This window comes from Cinclus cinclus, chromosome 9, assembly GCF_963662255.1.
Source record: "Cinclus cinclus chromosome 9, bCinCin1.1, whole genome shotgun sequence".
In the NCBI taxonomy this organism is placed as follows: Eukaryota; Metazoa; Chordata; class Aves; order Passeriformes; family Cinclidae; genus Cinclus; species Cinclus cinclus.
The window spans coordinates 6595370-6610649 of NC_085054.1; the positions used below are offsets into that span (position 1 = coordinate 6595370).

Below are 15280 nucleotides of genomic sequence, written 5' to 3' on the forward strand. Positions count from 1 at the left end.
AGCATCCCAAAGCTAAAGCATGTACGTCTGAAAGACAGTTAGGTGTTTGGTTATCTTTTGATTTCAAATAATGCAGGTCTTTCAGTATTTATATTGTGATAAAATTCTAGAGCTTTAAAAATCTGCCCTTCACGCAAGCCTAAGCATAGATATTTTAAAATTACTTAATGTACATCTTCATATTTTCTTAAGGCATGAACAATGGCATATGAATGGGAACAGCTTCCAGAAAAGCATATCTTTTTGACAAAGGCCAGTCCAAGCACATCACACCAAAGGACTAACCTGAAGCCAGAAATGACAGTGTTGTGACCCAAGAGTTTTTAACAAAAATAGTTGAAACAAAATGGATTTTTTTTCTCTTTTTCTTTCTTTTTTTTTTTTTTAATTTAAATTGTATTACTCTTAATGTCTGTTTAAAGCACCGGTTGCAGTTTTGTTCTTACCAGCTCTTCCGAGTGACTTTGGATAACTCATCTGCTTCTTTATTTCTGAATTTTCAGCGTATGAAACTTTAAAAGGTTTCTGTTTCCATTTTTCTTTCTTTCTTCTTTTTTTTTTGTTTGTTTGGGGTTTTTTTGGGTTTTTGTGGTTTTTTTTTGTTTTGGGTTTTTTTGGTTTTTTTTTTGTTTTGTTTTGTTTTGTTTTTTGTTTTTGTTGTTTTTTTTTTTAGTTTTGATGGCTGCTGCAAAATTAGAAAGATCCAGAAGTGGTCAGGGACCTGGTCTAATGCACTTCCAAAAGTCCATTATAAAGATGAATATAAATGCATATGATACGTTTTTTCCGTAGACCCACAAACCACGCTTAGCTATAAGAAACATATTGTGCATAGTTATTTTTTTTCTCCAGAGTGATATGTTTACTAGGTCTACATTCTCAGTTTACCAGAGTACAGGAATGTCTACTTTACTAAAGCCAGGATCCTTTCGCAGTTCCCAGTAGGTTTCATTGGTAACCCAGGCTTCCCTTTGATTAGCGTCAAGAACTTTTCTGCAGAAAGGGACAAAAAAAAGAGAGACAGATAAAGATACAAAAAAGTTTTCGACCATAGATATGGCTCTTATGCAATATAAAATCAAATTCCACGCTCCTCTGATCTAACCCAATATTAAATCAAAGTTCCTATTTCTAAAGGACACAAGAATAGTCAGGAATTCAAAATCAAAAATCAACCTCTACCAATATCAAAAGCAGAAGACAGAGAGAACAACCAAGACTGAAAATCTGGTGTTTGATTTGTGTGAGCAGGTCTTAAAGCCATATAAAACCAATAGATATAGTTTGCAGAATGTAAGCCTTTAACCATTTATTTTTTTGTCTCTGCATTTTGCTTGCATTATGCTACAACTGCATCTAGCACATTCAGTCTTTTCACTTTCGATTCCTCATGTTAGACATAAGGCTATCCTGTGTTTCAGAAGAATGCTCAATTAAAAAACAGCCAACAAAAAACACCTTCATTCAAAAATAAATGCATTTTAACTGTATACATACACATTTTCATATAGATGTTTTATATATTTACATATATATATATATGATGCTGCTGTTCAGGTCACATGGTATTACTTGTCTATGCAATGACTTAAAAAAAAGCACCTAGTTAAATCTTAGATCCTAATATTATACTTCTAATTCCACTGCAGTATATATTCAGGGCTTGTATAACTAAGGCCCATTATGAGAAAATGATAATTCAATTATGAAGGTTAACTGTGCAAAAATTACTTCAGAGAAGCAGGTATCAGATATCTCATTATCGTTCTTAAAACTGCAACTTTCCACACGTTCATCATTATCAGTCTGTGTTGGTAGTAATTCCTGCAGTACTTCATCCAGTTACACAAGAGAAAACAGAGACTTACTATTCAAATAAATAAACTCACTTAAAAAATTTGGGTACATATTCAATGCCATTTTCTTCCATGTATCGCCTCCGAGCTCTCTGGAGTTCCTCTATTCTTTGTTTCTCAGATGCTGCTGCTTCTATATTTCCTTCCTCCAGAAGCCTGTAGGAATAACAGCAGGCCCTATAGCAATCACACGGTGTCTAGTCCAAGGCATTTTCTAGCACCAATCATCACAAAAGACAAGCAGAAACCAAGTGTGCTGTTGGTGTTGTACTTTTAGATCCAGCCTGAGGTGCGACTCCCCAGCTACGTGCACCTGACCTAGAGCCTAAGGCACGTGCTTTGTTCAGCTGCTTCAGTGGATCACAAACACTGAAGGACTATGAGCTGAGAATTTGGAGGGAATTCGCCTTGCTTTCATCCATAGCAGAAGTGCATGGCATTTCAGAGCCTGTTTTTCAGTTTGTCATGAGGAATCTGCCCCAAGGTTGCACTATAGCTCTACAACAGCAACAAGAAACTTTCCATTTTCCCTCAGCTGGGTTAAGCAGAAATTTGAGTGCAAAACAGACTATCTTCTCTGCTAGCAGAATCCTCCGCAGCTTAATTCAGACTGCAGTGAAGATATAGACAAAATTCAAGACTCAGTCAAACTCAGCCTTGAGCCCACCAAATATTAAATGTATAAATAAGCATTCTTGCCTTTGATCTGGCCTGAACCGTGCATCTGTGGCAGGAAGAAGATCTTTCAGTAAGGGATCTAATTCATTGAGCTCAATAGCAAACCTTGTGAAGCCATAATAACGCTCATAATTGGTTGGCATGGAGCCTGAATACAGAAGACAAAGAAAAAAAGCTTTTTAAGCTATTACTCTAAATATGCAAGAGATTCCTTTCTTTATAAACTTTGAACAGAAAAATAATTAACATATTTTACTCTTACAATTAAAAAGCATCAAAAGCCATTCTTTAGGTGAAGTTCACTAAATATTAATATCAACTGCTTATCCTGCAGAGATTGTAATTGCGTGTTAATAGATTCAAAACATTTATGATCTTCCTTCCACTTCAAATAAAAACTAATGTTTTCAAGATTTTCAAGTTAAAAACAGTTTCCTGTTGCCTAGAAAGTGGGCTTACCAAAAGTTTGTCTAAAACCTAACCTTTACTGACCTTTAGAGTTCATTTTGGAACTTAGCACACACGGACCGATTCACCAGTACAAGGAGTCAGAACAGATGTTGCAGAGAGCAGGGTGCAAGGTAGGGTTCAAAATACCATAAATACAAAGTAGGATTCAAAATTCTAAGAACAACAGCTCCTGGATAATGGTTGTATGAAAGACACAGGTGCAATGATGAATAGTTCAACGCCAGGCCTCTAAGCAAGCAGGAAGTTGAAATCAGATCCTGAAAGTCCCAGGCATTCACCACCTCTGAAGGCCAATCAATCCTTTAGGCTATTAAAGCATTAAGGCAACAAACTCAATAAACCCCTATTTGTTGAATCCAAAAAAAGTTACCCCGCTGTCTATAAGAAGGCAGACAGGCCAGCCCAGAGGCCCCATTTTTCCTTAATTTTATTCTTCTGTTGACCCCAAGGTCCCAGCACATCTGACCAGGAGTCAGACTGAGATTTAAAACATTATGCCCTGTAAGAACATTTCCATTTTCCATTATTATAAACTCATGTAAATCGTTGTTTGTCTAGACAGGGATTTTAATTTCTCTAGTATTATTTTGTGTATTTAAAATGAAGGCTAAAACAGCTTCACATAGTTTAGGTTGACCCTACAACACCTTCCAGAGTTTTTGCAAGCTTCTTACCTGGCCTCCATATGCACTTGGCTGAAGGTGCAACCCCACAATAGAGGCCTTCATGCCACTTTCCAAAAAGGCGGTGAACCACCTTCCCTTCTTGATCTATCACAACACCCTGGACCTCATTTACATTTGAATTCCAGTAGTTCACCTGCAAGTTCAACCAAGAGTTACTAGCTCACACTGCTTTTCCAACCAATTTGTGTGTATTCGTACCAATACACACAATTAATGTATCTTGGCAACTGGTGCCGACTGTCCAAATTCTGTGTTGGAACAGCTCACCTGGAACTAAGGATACCAAAAGCGGAAAATCATATGGTCCTGACGTGAACTGATCTAGTACAGGAGAAGCTCTGCCTAATTTGCAATGTGGTTTTGATATTAAAGTATTTAAAACATCTGGGAACTGCATTGTCAGCCATTAACCCAAATCTCACACCATTCTGCAAAAATGGCCCTTTGGCTGTCAGAGCACACTCCTCTTCCTACATGAGGAGGTATTGAATTTACCTGTACTTGTATAGGAATCCTTTTGTGGGTGCTGAACACTACTGTATACAGCAGGGAAGACATTCAGCCAGTATTACATGTTTTCCCAGTTCCTCTTCTCTGTTTTGCTTTCCTTGGAACACATTTAGCTCTTATGCCTTCATCCAAGAGCCAGTTCCCCATTCTCACATTATTCACCAAAACACAAATTTCAGATTCATGTTAACACTCCATTTCTAACACTGTAATGGTATCAAAGTCTTTTGTTGCAATGTGAAGATAAATCTACTTTTAGGGAAAATACTTGATAGTAACATAGTTTTATAGACTTCTACATTTATATATGGTCCTCACCTGGATATTAAAATACTATGGAAAAAAAGCAGCAATATGTAATGTAAAGAGATAAAATACTGAACAACAAATTCTAGTAGAAAGAGAAGTAAAACTGCATGGTAGTATACAGTGAACTTGTGTTTTCATTGTGGTAATAGAAAAAAATAAATTCATTTTTAATCAAAAACCAGCAACAGTACAGCACAGAGCTATACAGCAATGGAACACACTGATGTCAAATGTTCAGTGGAATAGAATCGTACTAATTGAAATAGCATTCTCATTTGACAATTTACATTTTATGAATACTGATAAAAGAAATCAAAGATAAAATGTGGAATGATGACTTCAGGAATAGTGAAGGAACAGTTTGATGTACCCTTATGCAGTTATATGAATGTAAGATATATATTAGCATCCATATGTTACCTTGACAAAAGTGAGTTTACAAATACAAACACTGCTTTTTGTGTTTCTTATAGTTATCTCTCCGTAGTGCTCTATCCATCTCCTTCCACTAAGAATATTATGTATGCAAGTAGTGACTTTGTTCCAGACATAGTAATCTCCATACCTAAGAACAAATTAAGAAGTAGTTGGTAACATCTATTCATCATGATCATTACTGAAAAAAAAAAACAACACATTGCTCCTTTATTGTAAAAAAAAAAACAAACCCAACACATTACCCAAAAAACACCTGCACAGATGACCAAGTCCTGTATCTGGCTGCATTACTAATCCTCCTTAGAGAAGCTCACCTAAGTTCCAGTGCAAAGAACTACAGAAAGGTGCTACAGACCACAAACAAACACATTATGAACCACTGAAGGCCTGCATGGCCTATTCACTGTCCTCAGAGCATGAAGTGATTTGGCCAAAATTCCCATAGGGGAAGGACAGTGACCCACAGATCAACATGAGGCTGAATTGAGACTATAACAAGAAAATGTAATAAAACCACAAATAGAACAAAATAAATATGAAAAGGAGATCAAGGAAAGGAAGTAGGAAGCCAGAAGCACACTGGTACATCATCCCTTTCCCTTCGTAATAACTATCCAATCAGAGCATCTCTACTATCAAACAAAGGAATAAAACCAGAGAATTATATTGTGCAAAGTACATTCTCCTTCAGAGTTTAGGGGAAGGCTTGAAGACAGAAGACAAAACAGAGTTCAGAGTTTCAGAGTGCATTTACTTCAATTTCATAATTAAAGAGGTGAAGTGATGCTGTACTGTTAGAGGCAGAAAGAAAGGCTGGCTGCAACATACAGGTGCAAGAACACTACTGCAAAACCAGAGGACATGTTAAAGTATCCACTCCTTGCATATTCTTAAGATTTACAAGCTGCAACTAGTCTCACAGCTGGTGAGACAGCTACTGCTCTGCCAACATCTTCATACAAAGTATGAAGAACATACTTTGGTTTATCCACATTTTGGAAAAAGACCTTTCATGGTCTGGTTCTGAGGGAACACTCAGTGGCATTGAAAGCCTTAGGACAGCACCAGCTGCTGCCAGTCCTGCACTGCAGCCTTGCTCTGAATGGCTCATCACTGTTGTACATAGAAATCACAGGTTCTCTCTCCCAAAACATTTTTATCCCCCTCTGTCCATCACTTTCTGGAGTGTATATTTTTCCTCCAACGCCAAAAACAGATCTTCAGGATCAAAAACGTTCCAGTAGCCCCACCTGAACACTAAGGAGAGATTAAAGCTGGGTACCAACTCTCACCAGTACAATCCACATGATGTCTGCTTACCCCAACCCATTCACAAGGCAGCACAGCCTAGAGTGCACCAAAGACTGAAAACAAGAGGAGAGAGGACAGTGGCTTACTTTGGAAGAGTCACATTCAAGGTTCCAACAGGCAGAATTTCCATTGATTTCCCCCAGAATTTGTTTTTCCACCTGATATCTGAATATAATAGTGAAATGCTTAAAAAACTGAAATGATCAAGGTCTCCCCCTTGCATTGATATGTGGCACCAGAGCATCTGTGCTAGACTACCCAATTCAAAACAGGGCAGTAGATAGAAGGAATTTGCCATGAAAATACCAAAGAGAAAAAAATACTAGAAAATTATAATAGGTCAGAAAAACTAAATATCAGTTTAATTAAGAATCATGTCTGTGCTGCATGATTGTCAAATGTCTTGAGCAAACATTCAATGCAAATTAAAGGCACACAACAGTAGGTACAAGGAAAGAGCAATTTTTTCAACTGTCAAAAGAGCTGCTTGTTCTTGTTTGTAAGAAATAGTAATTTTATTGACAAAAAACTTTCAAATGGAAGAGTATAAACAGGCTGCAAGTGATAGAAGTTGTAACATGCTTGCTCACTCCTAGTGAGAATTTGGAGTAAAGTAAATCAGATGATCAGTTTATACTATGTCACTTCAAAATAAGAAGTATCGGAACTCTGAGTAAGTTCCAAATGCAAAGCTCAGCTTTTACAAGATTTTTACTTGACAATAAAATAAGGAGTTATGCTTTTGAATTAAAAAGTATACCTTGCCAAAACACAAAGTTTTTCGATTCACAGTGACAGGCTGAAATAGGAGGATGGTGGCTAACCTGAAAAACAATTTAGTTGAGTTAAAAACATTTAATTTTCATTCCTAAGACAGTATAATTGTTATTGCAATATGAAAATACTAAATAGCTGACATTGCTATGAAAACAGATACAACTTAAGTGGTTGTATTTAAAACACTGTACTTAAAACAGTTCCTTGTGATTACTATAAAAATGTATTCCTTATAGCATTTAATGAAGCCAACTCATATTAACAATATTTATTTACTTCTAAGAAAGCAAACCATTCTAAGTAGAAAGCAAAAATGGGATTATTCTATAAAATTAAGAACAAAAAATATAAATCTAAACAGGGGTGTCTATCTGGAAGCAAGCTTTACCTGCTCTGAGAAAAATCGAAATCCTTTGTCTTCTCTAATACATTCATAAGTTTCACCAAGCACTGGGTTAAATGGCTTGCTTCCTGCTCTAAAGTACGTAGAGGCATAGCCTGATGCTGCAAAGGCAGCTATGAGAACCTGTAAAAATACAGACCAGAATATGAGAACAGGCAGACACTCTCGTGTATGAGCCATCACTATGTGGTACCACACAACTTGCTCTGCTCAGAGTGACAACTGAATGAATGAAGCCTGCCCGAGAGTGAAACCATGCATCCCAGCCAGAAGCAGTATAAACTTTATTTCTTCTGTTGATATAACTTATTTTTCTTCATGGTCTCATTCAGTCTTTCAACAGTCCCTTAAAATGACAATCTGCATGTGACACAGTTTTTCTGCCTTTGACCAGGCTTATGATTAGTGACCTAAAACAGACTCACCTCTAGTCCTTCTTCCCATGAATAAATATTATGCAATAACTTCTAATTACAAGATCACATACCATTTTCCTACAGGAATTATTTTATTTCGTGCCAAACATAAGCAGCTCTCACTCAGGATCTCACTTAGAGGAGAGTTCTCTCTAAATCTTCCACACATGTGCAGCCTTAACAGCCCCCTTGTCTATATGTACAACCACAATTTAATAATCTCTAAGTCAGGCCTGACTGGGACTAGTAAATTAAGTGATATACCATGGTTACTTAGTTTACAGATCCCTTTTGCAGAGTTAAAAAAAAAAATCACATCAGCCAGTCAGAAGTCCAAACAAAACTTCACAAAAACAATACAGGGATAAAAATGAGTCACCTACTGGCAATATGCTACCAGTGGGGCAAATCTTAACCTTGTTCCCCTCTCCTCCTGCTAGTGAGGACACAGCCCTCATGTGAGGTTTTACGTGCTCTGTTTTCTTCCCACTGCGTAATAGGTCCATTCATTCCCACTGTTTATTGCTTTTTTTATTATTAAGAAATGCAGCATCAACAAAATTAACACTGAACACTGTTCACAGGCTTTTCTTCAACAGAAAAAACCTTCATTCTTCTAAGACTATTTTCAGATTAATTTCAACTTCCTTTTCAATTTAACTGCAGAGAAGTGAAGGAGTTTACTATCCTTGTGATATAGAGCAATGTGGAAAATAAACTTCACTACTTTTGGATGCTTATTGAAGATAGCAAAGTCCTGATCTTTCAGAGAACAGTGAACAAGCAGTAACATATTCAAAGCATTGCTGCCACAAGTTTTGAGTATTCAGCTCTTTTCCAAGTAGTCCCATAGTGGTCCCACATCAGCTCACGTGTGCAGTTCCTATTTTTAGGGATGCTGTTTAAAAGTTTGGCTTGTATTTCCAAGTACTGCAGTAGACATCTGTAGCAGAGAAGGAGAGTGAATCCACATTCCCAAGGAAGCTTTCAGTTGCACCACGGCATTGCCTTTCTAAATTCTCCCTATTACTTCAATACTGACCATTCAAACTTTACTGAAAAGGCAATCAGTCTGCTTTACTCATTACAATCCTGCCCACTCCTTACAGAACCTCCCTCCTTTTGTGAGGGAGAATCAGAATCACAGAATACTCTGAGTTGGAAGGGACCTACTATGATGATCTCCTGAATCTTGTAAGAAAACAGAATGTGATGATGAAAAATTCAACTCCCTTCCTTGGAGGCTGGTTCAACTTCTTCAGTGTTTAGAACTCCTCCCTCTCCTGCAGGCCTTGTGAACTGGGCAGGTCAGGGACTTGAGTGTGTAATTGTGTAAAAGCCAAAGGCATCCTCTTCCCCCAGTTATCCACAGTGCTGCCAACCCATTCCAGGGAACAGCAGATATGTTCAGCAACAACACTGCCAACTTTCCCTCACAGCCTTTCCTTCCATCTTCTGAGGAAAAGGAGTCAGATCAAAGCACTTCGAGAGCTGAGCACAGGCTGCTGGCTGTCAGTTAAAAAACCAAAACAGGCTTACAGGGAAGCTGGAGTCAGGCTGCCCAGGCAAACTTTGTTCTGGTGTTTTGAAACTTGTCTCTTAGAAATTGCACGAGAGGACATCCTTTTAACACCTATGTTGATCACAAGGCAGCCATAGACTTGATTAACTCTTGAAGGCTGCTGGATTTGATCACTGAAAGACAGGAAAGGATGCTGCAGAGTTAGAAACTGCCAATGCCTACATCTACAGTCACAGAGTGTGAGATCAGTCTCAAAGAAATTAGTTACAACTGCAGGACTTGGTTTGAGGTCAAGAAAATCCTGCAGCCTTGTTCAGATCAAACCTACCACCTGTAACTGCTCACAAGACTTTTCTGACCCAGCAGAGAGGTCTGCGGTCTGTGACCAGGAGGAGAAAGAGAGGACCCTGCACAGACCCCACTCAACCCCTTTTTAACACAGACAGAAGTGCTACAATAAGTGCATTACCATGCGTTCATAAGGATCATCTGTTTCAGCAGCTTTGTCCAAGAGTTCACTGTATTCCAGCTCTTCACAAAGGTGTTGCAAGGTGTTCAGAGGTTCATTCAGCTCAACTGGCATGGATACTTTGGAAAGATCTTTGCCAATGTTATTTCTCAAAATATTCCACAGATTGATGTTACTGGTGTCAGGGCTGGGAGATGGGAGACAAGTCCTCCGTCCATTTCTGAATGCGCCTCCTGTTAGCTCACCATTAAGAACTGGGAAGGGAAAAAATATCGTCATAAGAAAGCACTAGACTAAGAAAAACAGAGTTCTCCTTTCAACCAAATCACTGCCAGAACAAGCAAGCCCAACTTCACTGTTTTCAGCTGAGTTGGTCTTGTATTGACATGCAGTAATTCTGGTACATGAACATAACCAATGTAATTTCCCAAAGTTTGAAACACAGTATACTTTGCCGAGAAATGTTGTCTGCAACACTGGTGTTGTCCTCAGATATATTGTCACTCACATCACTGATATAAGATTCATCATCAGAAGCCTAAAACATAAACAAAATATCCATTAACTCAAATAAATATAAAATACGTTGACAAAACAGACAAAAATAGTGACATTCGAAACACAAATACTAAAAAATAAATCTCTATCCAATTAGAACAATTAGCTAAATCAACTGAATATTTCAATCAGTCCATAGTGCCACTAATGCCATTTTTGCACTAAAAGTGTCAAAACAAATGCTAAGTTGTCCTCACGTTTCTGAATTCCTTATTCCTTATTTTCCAAATACAGACACAAGATACGTGGCTTCAACTAAGATCAGGGATGAAAAAAAAATTGATAACGCAACATGCTAGGGATGGGAGGTGAGAAGAGATAGTCAGATCTTTGCTTTTTATAAAAAAAACAATGAAACATGACTTACATTTCAGCAGACAAATTATGCAAATATCGATCTATCATTTTGCAAAACAAGAATCTCATCAGCATTAAGAATATTTTAAAAAATTGTTTTACTGTTTTTTTCCAGAAATACTAACTTTTTGTCTATTTTTCTCATTACAGAAAACAACTTTATGTACATATATAATAGAAGATTTTTTTTTTAAATACCATTTGAAAATCTAAATTTAATTGAACTGCCATAGGCAAGAAAGGACATGTACTGAACGTAAGTTACTGACACAACTGACTTTCAACTCAGCTTTACACTTCAGGGAACTCCTGCACCTCTTTACGTGATCTCAGGTTTGTTTACCTACACTTTATACATTCCGATAGCTTTTTATTTTAAGTAGCATTACTAAAAGGAAAAAATTCACTAGTGGTAGCACTACCTAACTGTGTCCAGCAGCACAGCTGCCACATGCTGTCACAGCCTACCTCGTTTTCTGATGAGCTGGCAGACAGAAGCACTTCCTGTGCATCAAAGAACTCTGAAACAGATTCAGACATAGAGAGCCTGCTTTCATTAGAAACTTGCTGAGACAGTGGCAAACTGACGTGAATTTGTTCACCAGTCTGAAAATAAAGCACACAAAAGTAAAAGTATTATTTCTAATATTAAAGAAATTTACATAGAAAGGGAAAATCACCTGAATAAGATTTCTATGCCAAATATAAGCACAGAGCGTAAAGATAGCATTTTAGTAGAACTTTGTGTATACCTGAAAGATGAGACTGAGGATAACAAAATAAAGTGCATTTTGAACAGTGAGATACGTCTTCATTTGAGGCCTGCCAAGCATTTACTGCCAAGTCTTAGCAGCATAAAAATACAGATCTAGATCTCTAGGCAGAGAATTGATTTTGTGGACAACAGCTGTATTGTGTCACACAAGTTCAGCCATGAATTTCAGATTAAATGTCATCTGGTAATAACAAATTAAATCAGTGGGAAGTAGCTTTGATACAACTAAAATTTTAATTATAAAGTTTTATAAGGTCAGGCAGTTGCAAGTTACTTTGCAAATAAATGACCTTGTGAACAATGTTTGAAAATGTAGGAGGATAGCTATAATATCTATTTTTATTGGCTTTTATTCTATGTTTATATTCCAAATCTCATTTGCATTATGGCATTAACACTGACTCAATACTACTAAAGAGAATGAACTCTCTAAGATTTATTATAAAGAAATGTTACAGCAAGTCAAGGATTCAAAATGGTGTTATGTCGATGTCAGTAGTGCAGCAAGCTAAAATAGTGAAATATTCCCTCCTCTTCCTGCTAGTGATGGGTGGAACACCAGATTTCAATGTTACCCTGCAGGCTATCACATTAAGAAAAATTAAGATGCTCTCCCTGTACCATTTTATGACAATATCTTTTGCTGTGGAGGGAAACAGACCTCAGACTTAATCCCTTAATTTATACGGAATGTTTTTCTGGGGAGATGATACAGATGAAGCCCTCTTAAACATGGTTAACTCTTCAGATTGCAACACAATCCCCATTAATCTTATTCCAGAACTCCTGCATATGGTTGTGTTGACATCTTAATTCTGTAGAGTTATTCTATACAGTTACCTCCAAATGCACTAACAAAATATCCCAAAAAAGTACAAACAAGCCAAGAGGTCAAAACCCATTCCTTTTTCATTAGGATTTATAAGATTGTAGATGGATTGTGATGCTTGATGAATTATAATGAAAAGTCATTATAAGCTCATTTTACAGTAATCTTTACAGGAAGTGATCAAAATTTTGAGGTTTCACAGAAACTAGAAGGAGTTGGGGAAATACACATGCTCCTACCTGAAAAAGACTCTCACACAGGCATTATCTACATGCTGCAAGATTATAGATATATATATAAAACAAGCAAGATAAGTGAATGAGAGACTGGAAAGTTTGGAAAACTTCTTCAGTCAGGCATACTTCTACCAAGACAATGATGAACAGATGAAAAATAAACAGCTAACCAACAAAAAACACAGAACAGAAGAGAAGGTCATTGCCCAGAACTTCACTGCACATTGCTGTGCTGTGACACGACCTCACTTCTGTGTCTGTTGCTAACCTCCAGCATGCTGGATTCTTGGAAAAATTATTTAGACGTTTTCAAAAAGCTAATAAACAAAAAGACAGTTTTGCCTTTCTCGCTTCTTGGAAGAAATAATTAGGAGACAAGATTATGTTAATTGAAAGGACATATTCATAGAAAAAAAAATAGTGAAAATGACAAATCAAAAACATTTTTGTAAAATGCAAGCAGAATGGTTGCCAAAGTGACCATACTAATTGTAATATATTATAGTCCACAAATTCAGATTTGTCATGAGGTAAGATCACTGTTATTAATACAAATATTCATTAATCTGTTGACTAAGTAAAGCAAAACAAGAAAAACTAGATGTTGCAAAAATATTAGTGCAGTGCTTGGTTCATTGACTGAAACTTTTGATTTTAACAGTACCACTCAAGATGCTAAATGTGAGGCCCTTTAGACACTTGCAAACTCAGGTCATTAAATAATTAATTGTTCTGTTGATTTGACAAAAAACTAAGATACAAAATTGGTTAGCTACTGTGTGATACATTCAAATACAGTAAAACCTCACTAATTCCCACAGCCAACAATTAATATTCCAAAACTGGAGTCCTTCTCTGTTCTTCTAAAGAGACCAAGCTGAGCTCTTTCATGTCTGACATATAGAAAACAGAAGAGTGAAGTTTTATTGTAGGTAAGGAAATATAACCTTTTTCTATAAATGAACATTCACCAATCTGAAAAATTCAATAATTTTTCAGGTGTGTTTCAGCTGTTCAGTGAGAATTAGCAAGGTTTGTTTGTACTCTATATCATTAAAGGCCAAAGTCTTACCTCATCAGGACTAGGGATAATATTTACACTGACAACCTGATCACAAATTACAGATTCTGAATGTATTCTGTTCAAGCGACTCCTTAGTTCAGCATTCTGGTTGAGAGCCTTAAAATAAAAATTGCACATTTCATTTAAAATTAAAATGTAAACAGTAAAAAAAAAATAAAAAGGAGAAAAAGGGGGGAAAAAAACAAAATAAGAAAAAAAAGCTTCTTTCCAGCAATTTCTTAAAAAAATCACTGAACCTCCTTTCTTTCATTTATCAGGATACACCTATTTTGAGATCCTCTTTAACATGATTTTATCTTTGGTTACTTTACCCTCACTGTTTTTCAGGAGACAGGGGGGACTGACATTCTCCTGCAATGTGACACTGGCATTCTACCTCAGCTCTTTGGAGAGCTCTTTGGCAAGGTGTGCTGGTGGGTTATGTACATCATGGAAATGGGGAGTGAATGCAGCAACAAAGAGTGATACTGCAGAACAATACATGGGAACTGCCCACCAAATGCCCAAAGAGGCAATTCCTGCTTTACAACTAACTATACAGCCTCTTCCAAGTCCAGGTTATTGGCACCCAGAGGCTGCAAACAGAAATGGCTTCATTTCCAGTAAAACAAACGTAATTGCTAGTATCACTGTCTACCCACCCAGATCAATTTTATAGATTTGCCTTTGTACTTATTTCAATCTACTGATCCACTACAGTATCACAAATACCAACAGAATTCAACTGGTGTCTGGTATCTGTTGATTTTTCTCCTATTTTAAAATTCAACATAGATCATAAATTTGGGTGCATATATATGTATTATCTGTTATTTGGAAAGACTAGTGTGCAAGATTCTGAAATCCAGAAGTATAATATGCTACATACCTAGAACATGACTGACCTAACCTTAATATACCTCCAGCACTGAGGACTATAGAAAAGAAGAACAGAGAGATATTTTGTTTCAGTAGAGAAGGATTGTTAGAATGGAGTAAGAACCTTCTTCTGTCTCCCCCTAGTGCATATTGAGGAATAGATTGCATGAATGTACTGAAACAAAGAAAGACCAAAGGAAAATAGGTAAGCTTAAACTGTCACTAAACAGTTTAAATTACCCAATTTTGCTTTGTTCTGAAATGGTCTGGGCATGTTCATAGTTCCCATCCCTCAGAGAGGGAATGTAGTGATTAAGAGCACCCTGACAGCAGCTTCTTCAATGGCTCAAACCCCCAGTCAGACAATTTTCCACTTAACCCCCACAGAGACTGTGACCTAATGTGTGACAGTGACTTTTAAACTAATGTTGGAGGCCAGGACCGAGAAGAAAACATGATTCCCTATGTCATGCAAGTTGCTAATAAATATCCACATGTCTTAAATAAATTTGTGTCAATAACCACAAATGATTACCCTTATCTCTTGCCTCTAGCCCTTTTTTATCACAATGCACAGAAATCAATCTGCATAACATGATATGCATCTGTATCTATAGAAAGGTTTTTAGAAAGGTCTTTAAAATTCTGCTCATACTTCTTGCAGATGCAGTCCTCCATGCCAATCCAGCAAATGCTTTTATGCTTCCTTGACAATGAATTTTAAAAACTGAGTTATT

The 15280-nt window shown here is 36.9% G+C and overlaps 1 protein-coding gene across 4 annotated transcripts in view; it reads right to left on the reverse strand.

The window, feature by feature from the left end:
• Positions 1-258: 258 nt before the first annotated feature.
• The window catches only part of OSBPL6 (oxysterol binding protein like 6), a 46960-nt gene continuing 31938 nt past the window's right edge, over positions 259-15280 (reverse strand). For 3 of the 4 annotated variants that reach the window (XM_062498004.1, XM_062498003.1, XM_062498002.1), the window contains 12 exons: positions 13674-13781; positions 11230-11367; positions 10297-10384; positions 9847-10100; positions 7425-7562; positions 7020-7083; positions 6346-6424; positions 4931-5075; positions 3680-3824; positions 2556-2682; positions 1890-2012; positions 259-993 (listed from right to left, as the gene is read on the reverse strand). In XM_062498004.1, the coding sequence (XP_062353988.1) occupies positions 885-993; positions 1890-2012; positions 2556-2682; positions 3680-3824; positions 4931-5075; positions 6346-6424; positions 7020-7083; positions 7425-7562; positions 9847-10100; positions 10297-10384; positions 11230-11367; positions 13674-13781 (1518 nt within the window). In that variant the 3' untranslated portion in view covers positions 259-884. The remainder of the gene's footprint in view (positions 994-1889; positions 2013-2555; positions 2683-3679; positions 3825-4930; positions 5076-6345; positions 6425-7019; positions 7084-7424; positions 7563-9846; positions 10101-10296; positions 10385-11229; positions 11368-13673; positions 13782-15280) is intronic. The other variant, XM_062498005.1, reaches the window with a different exon arrangement.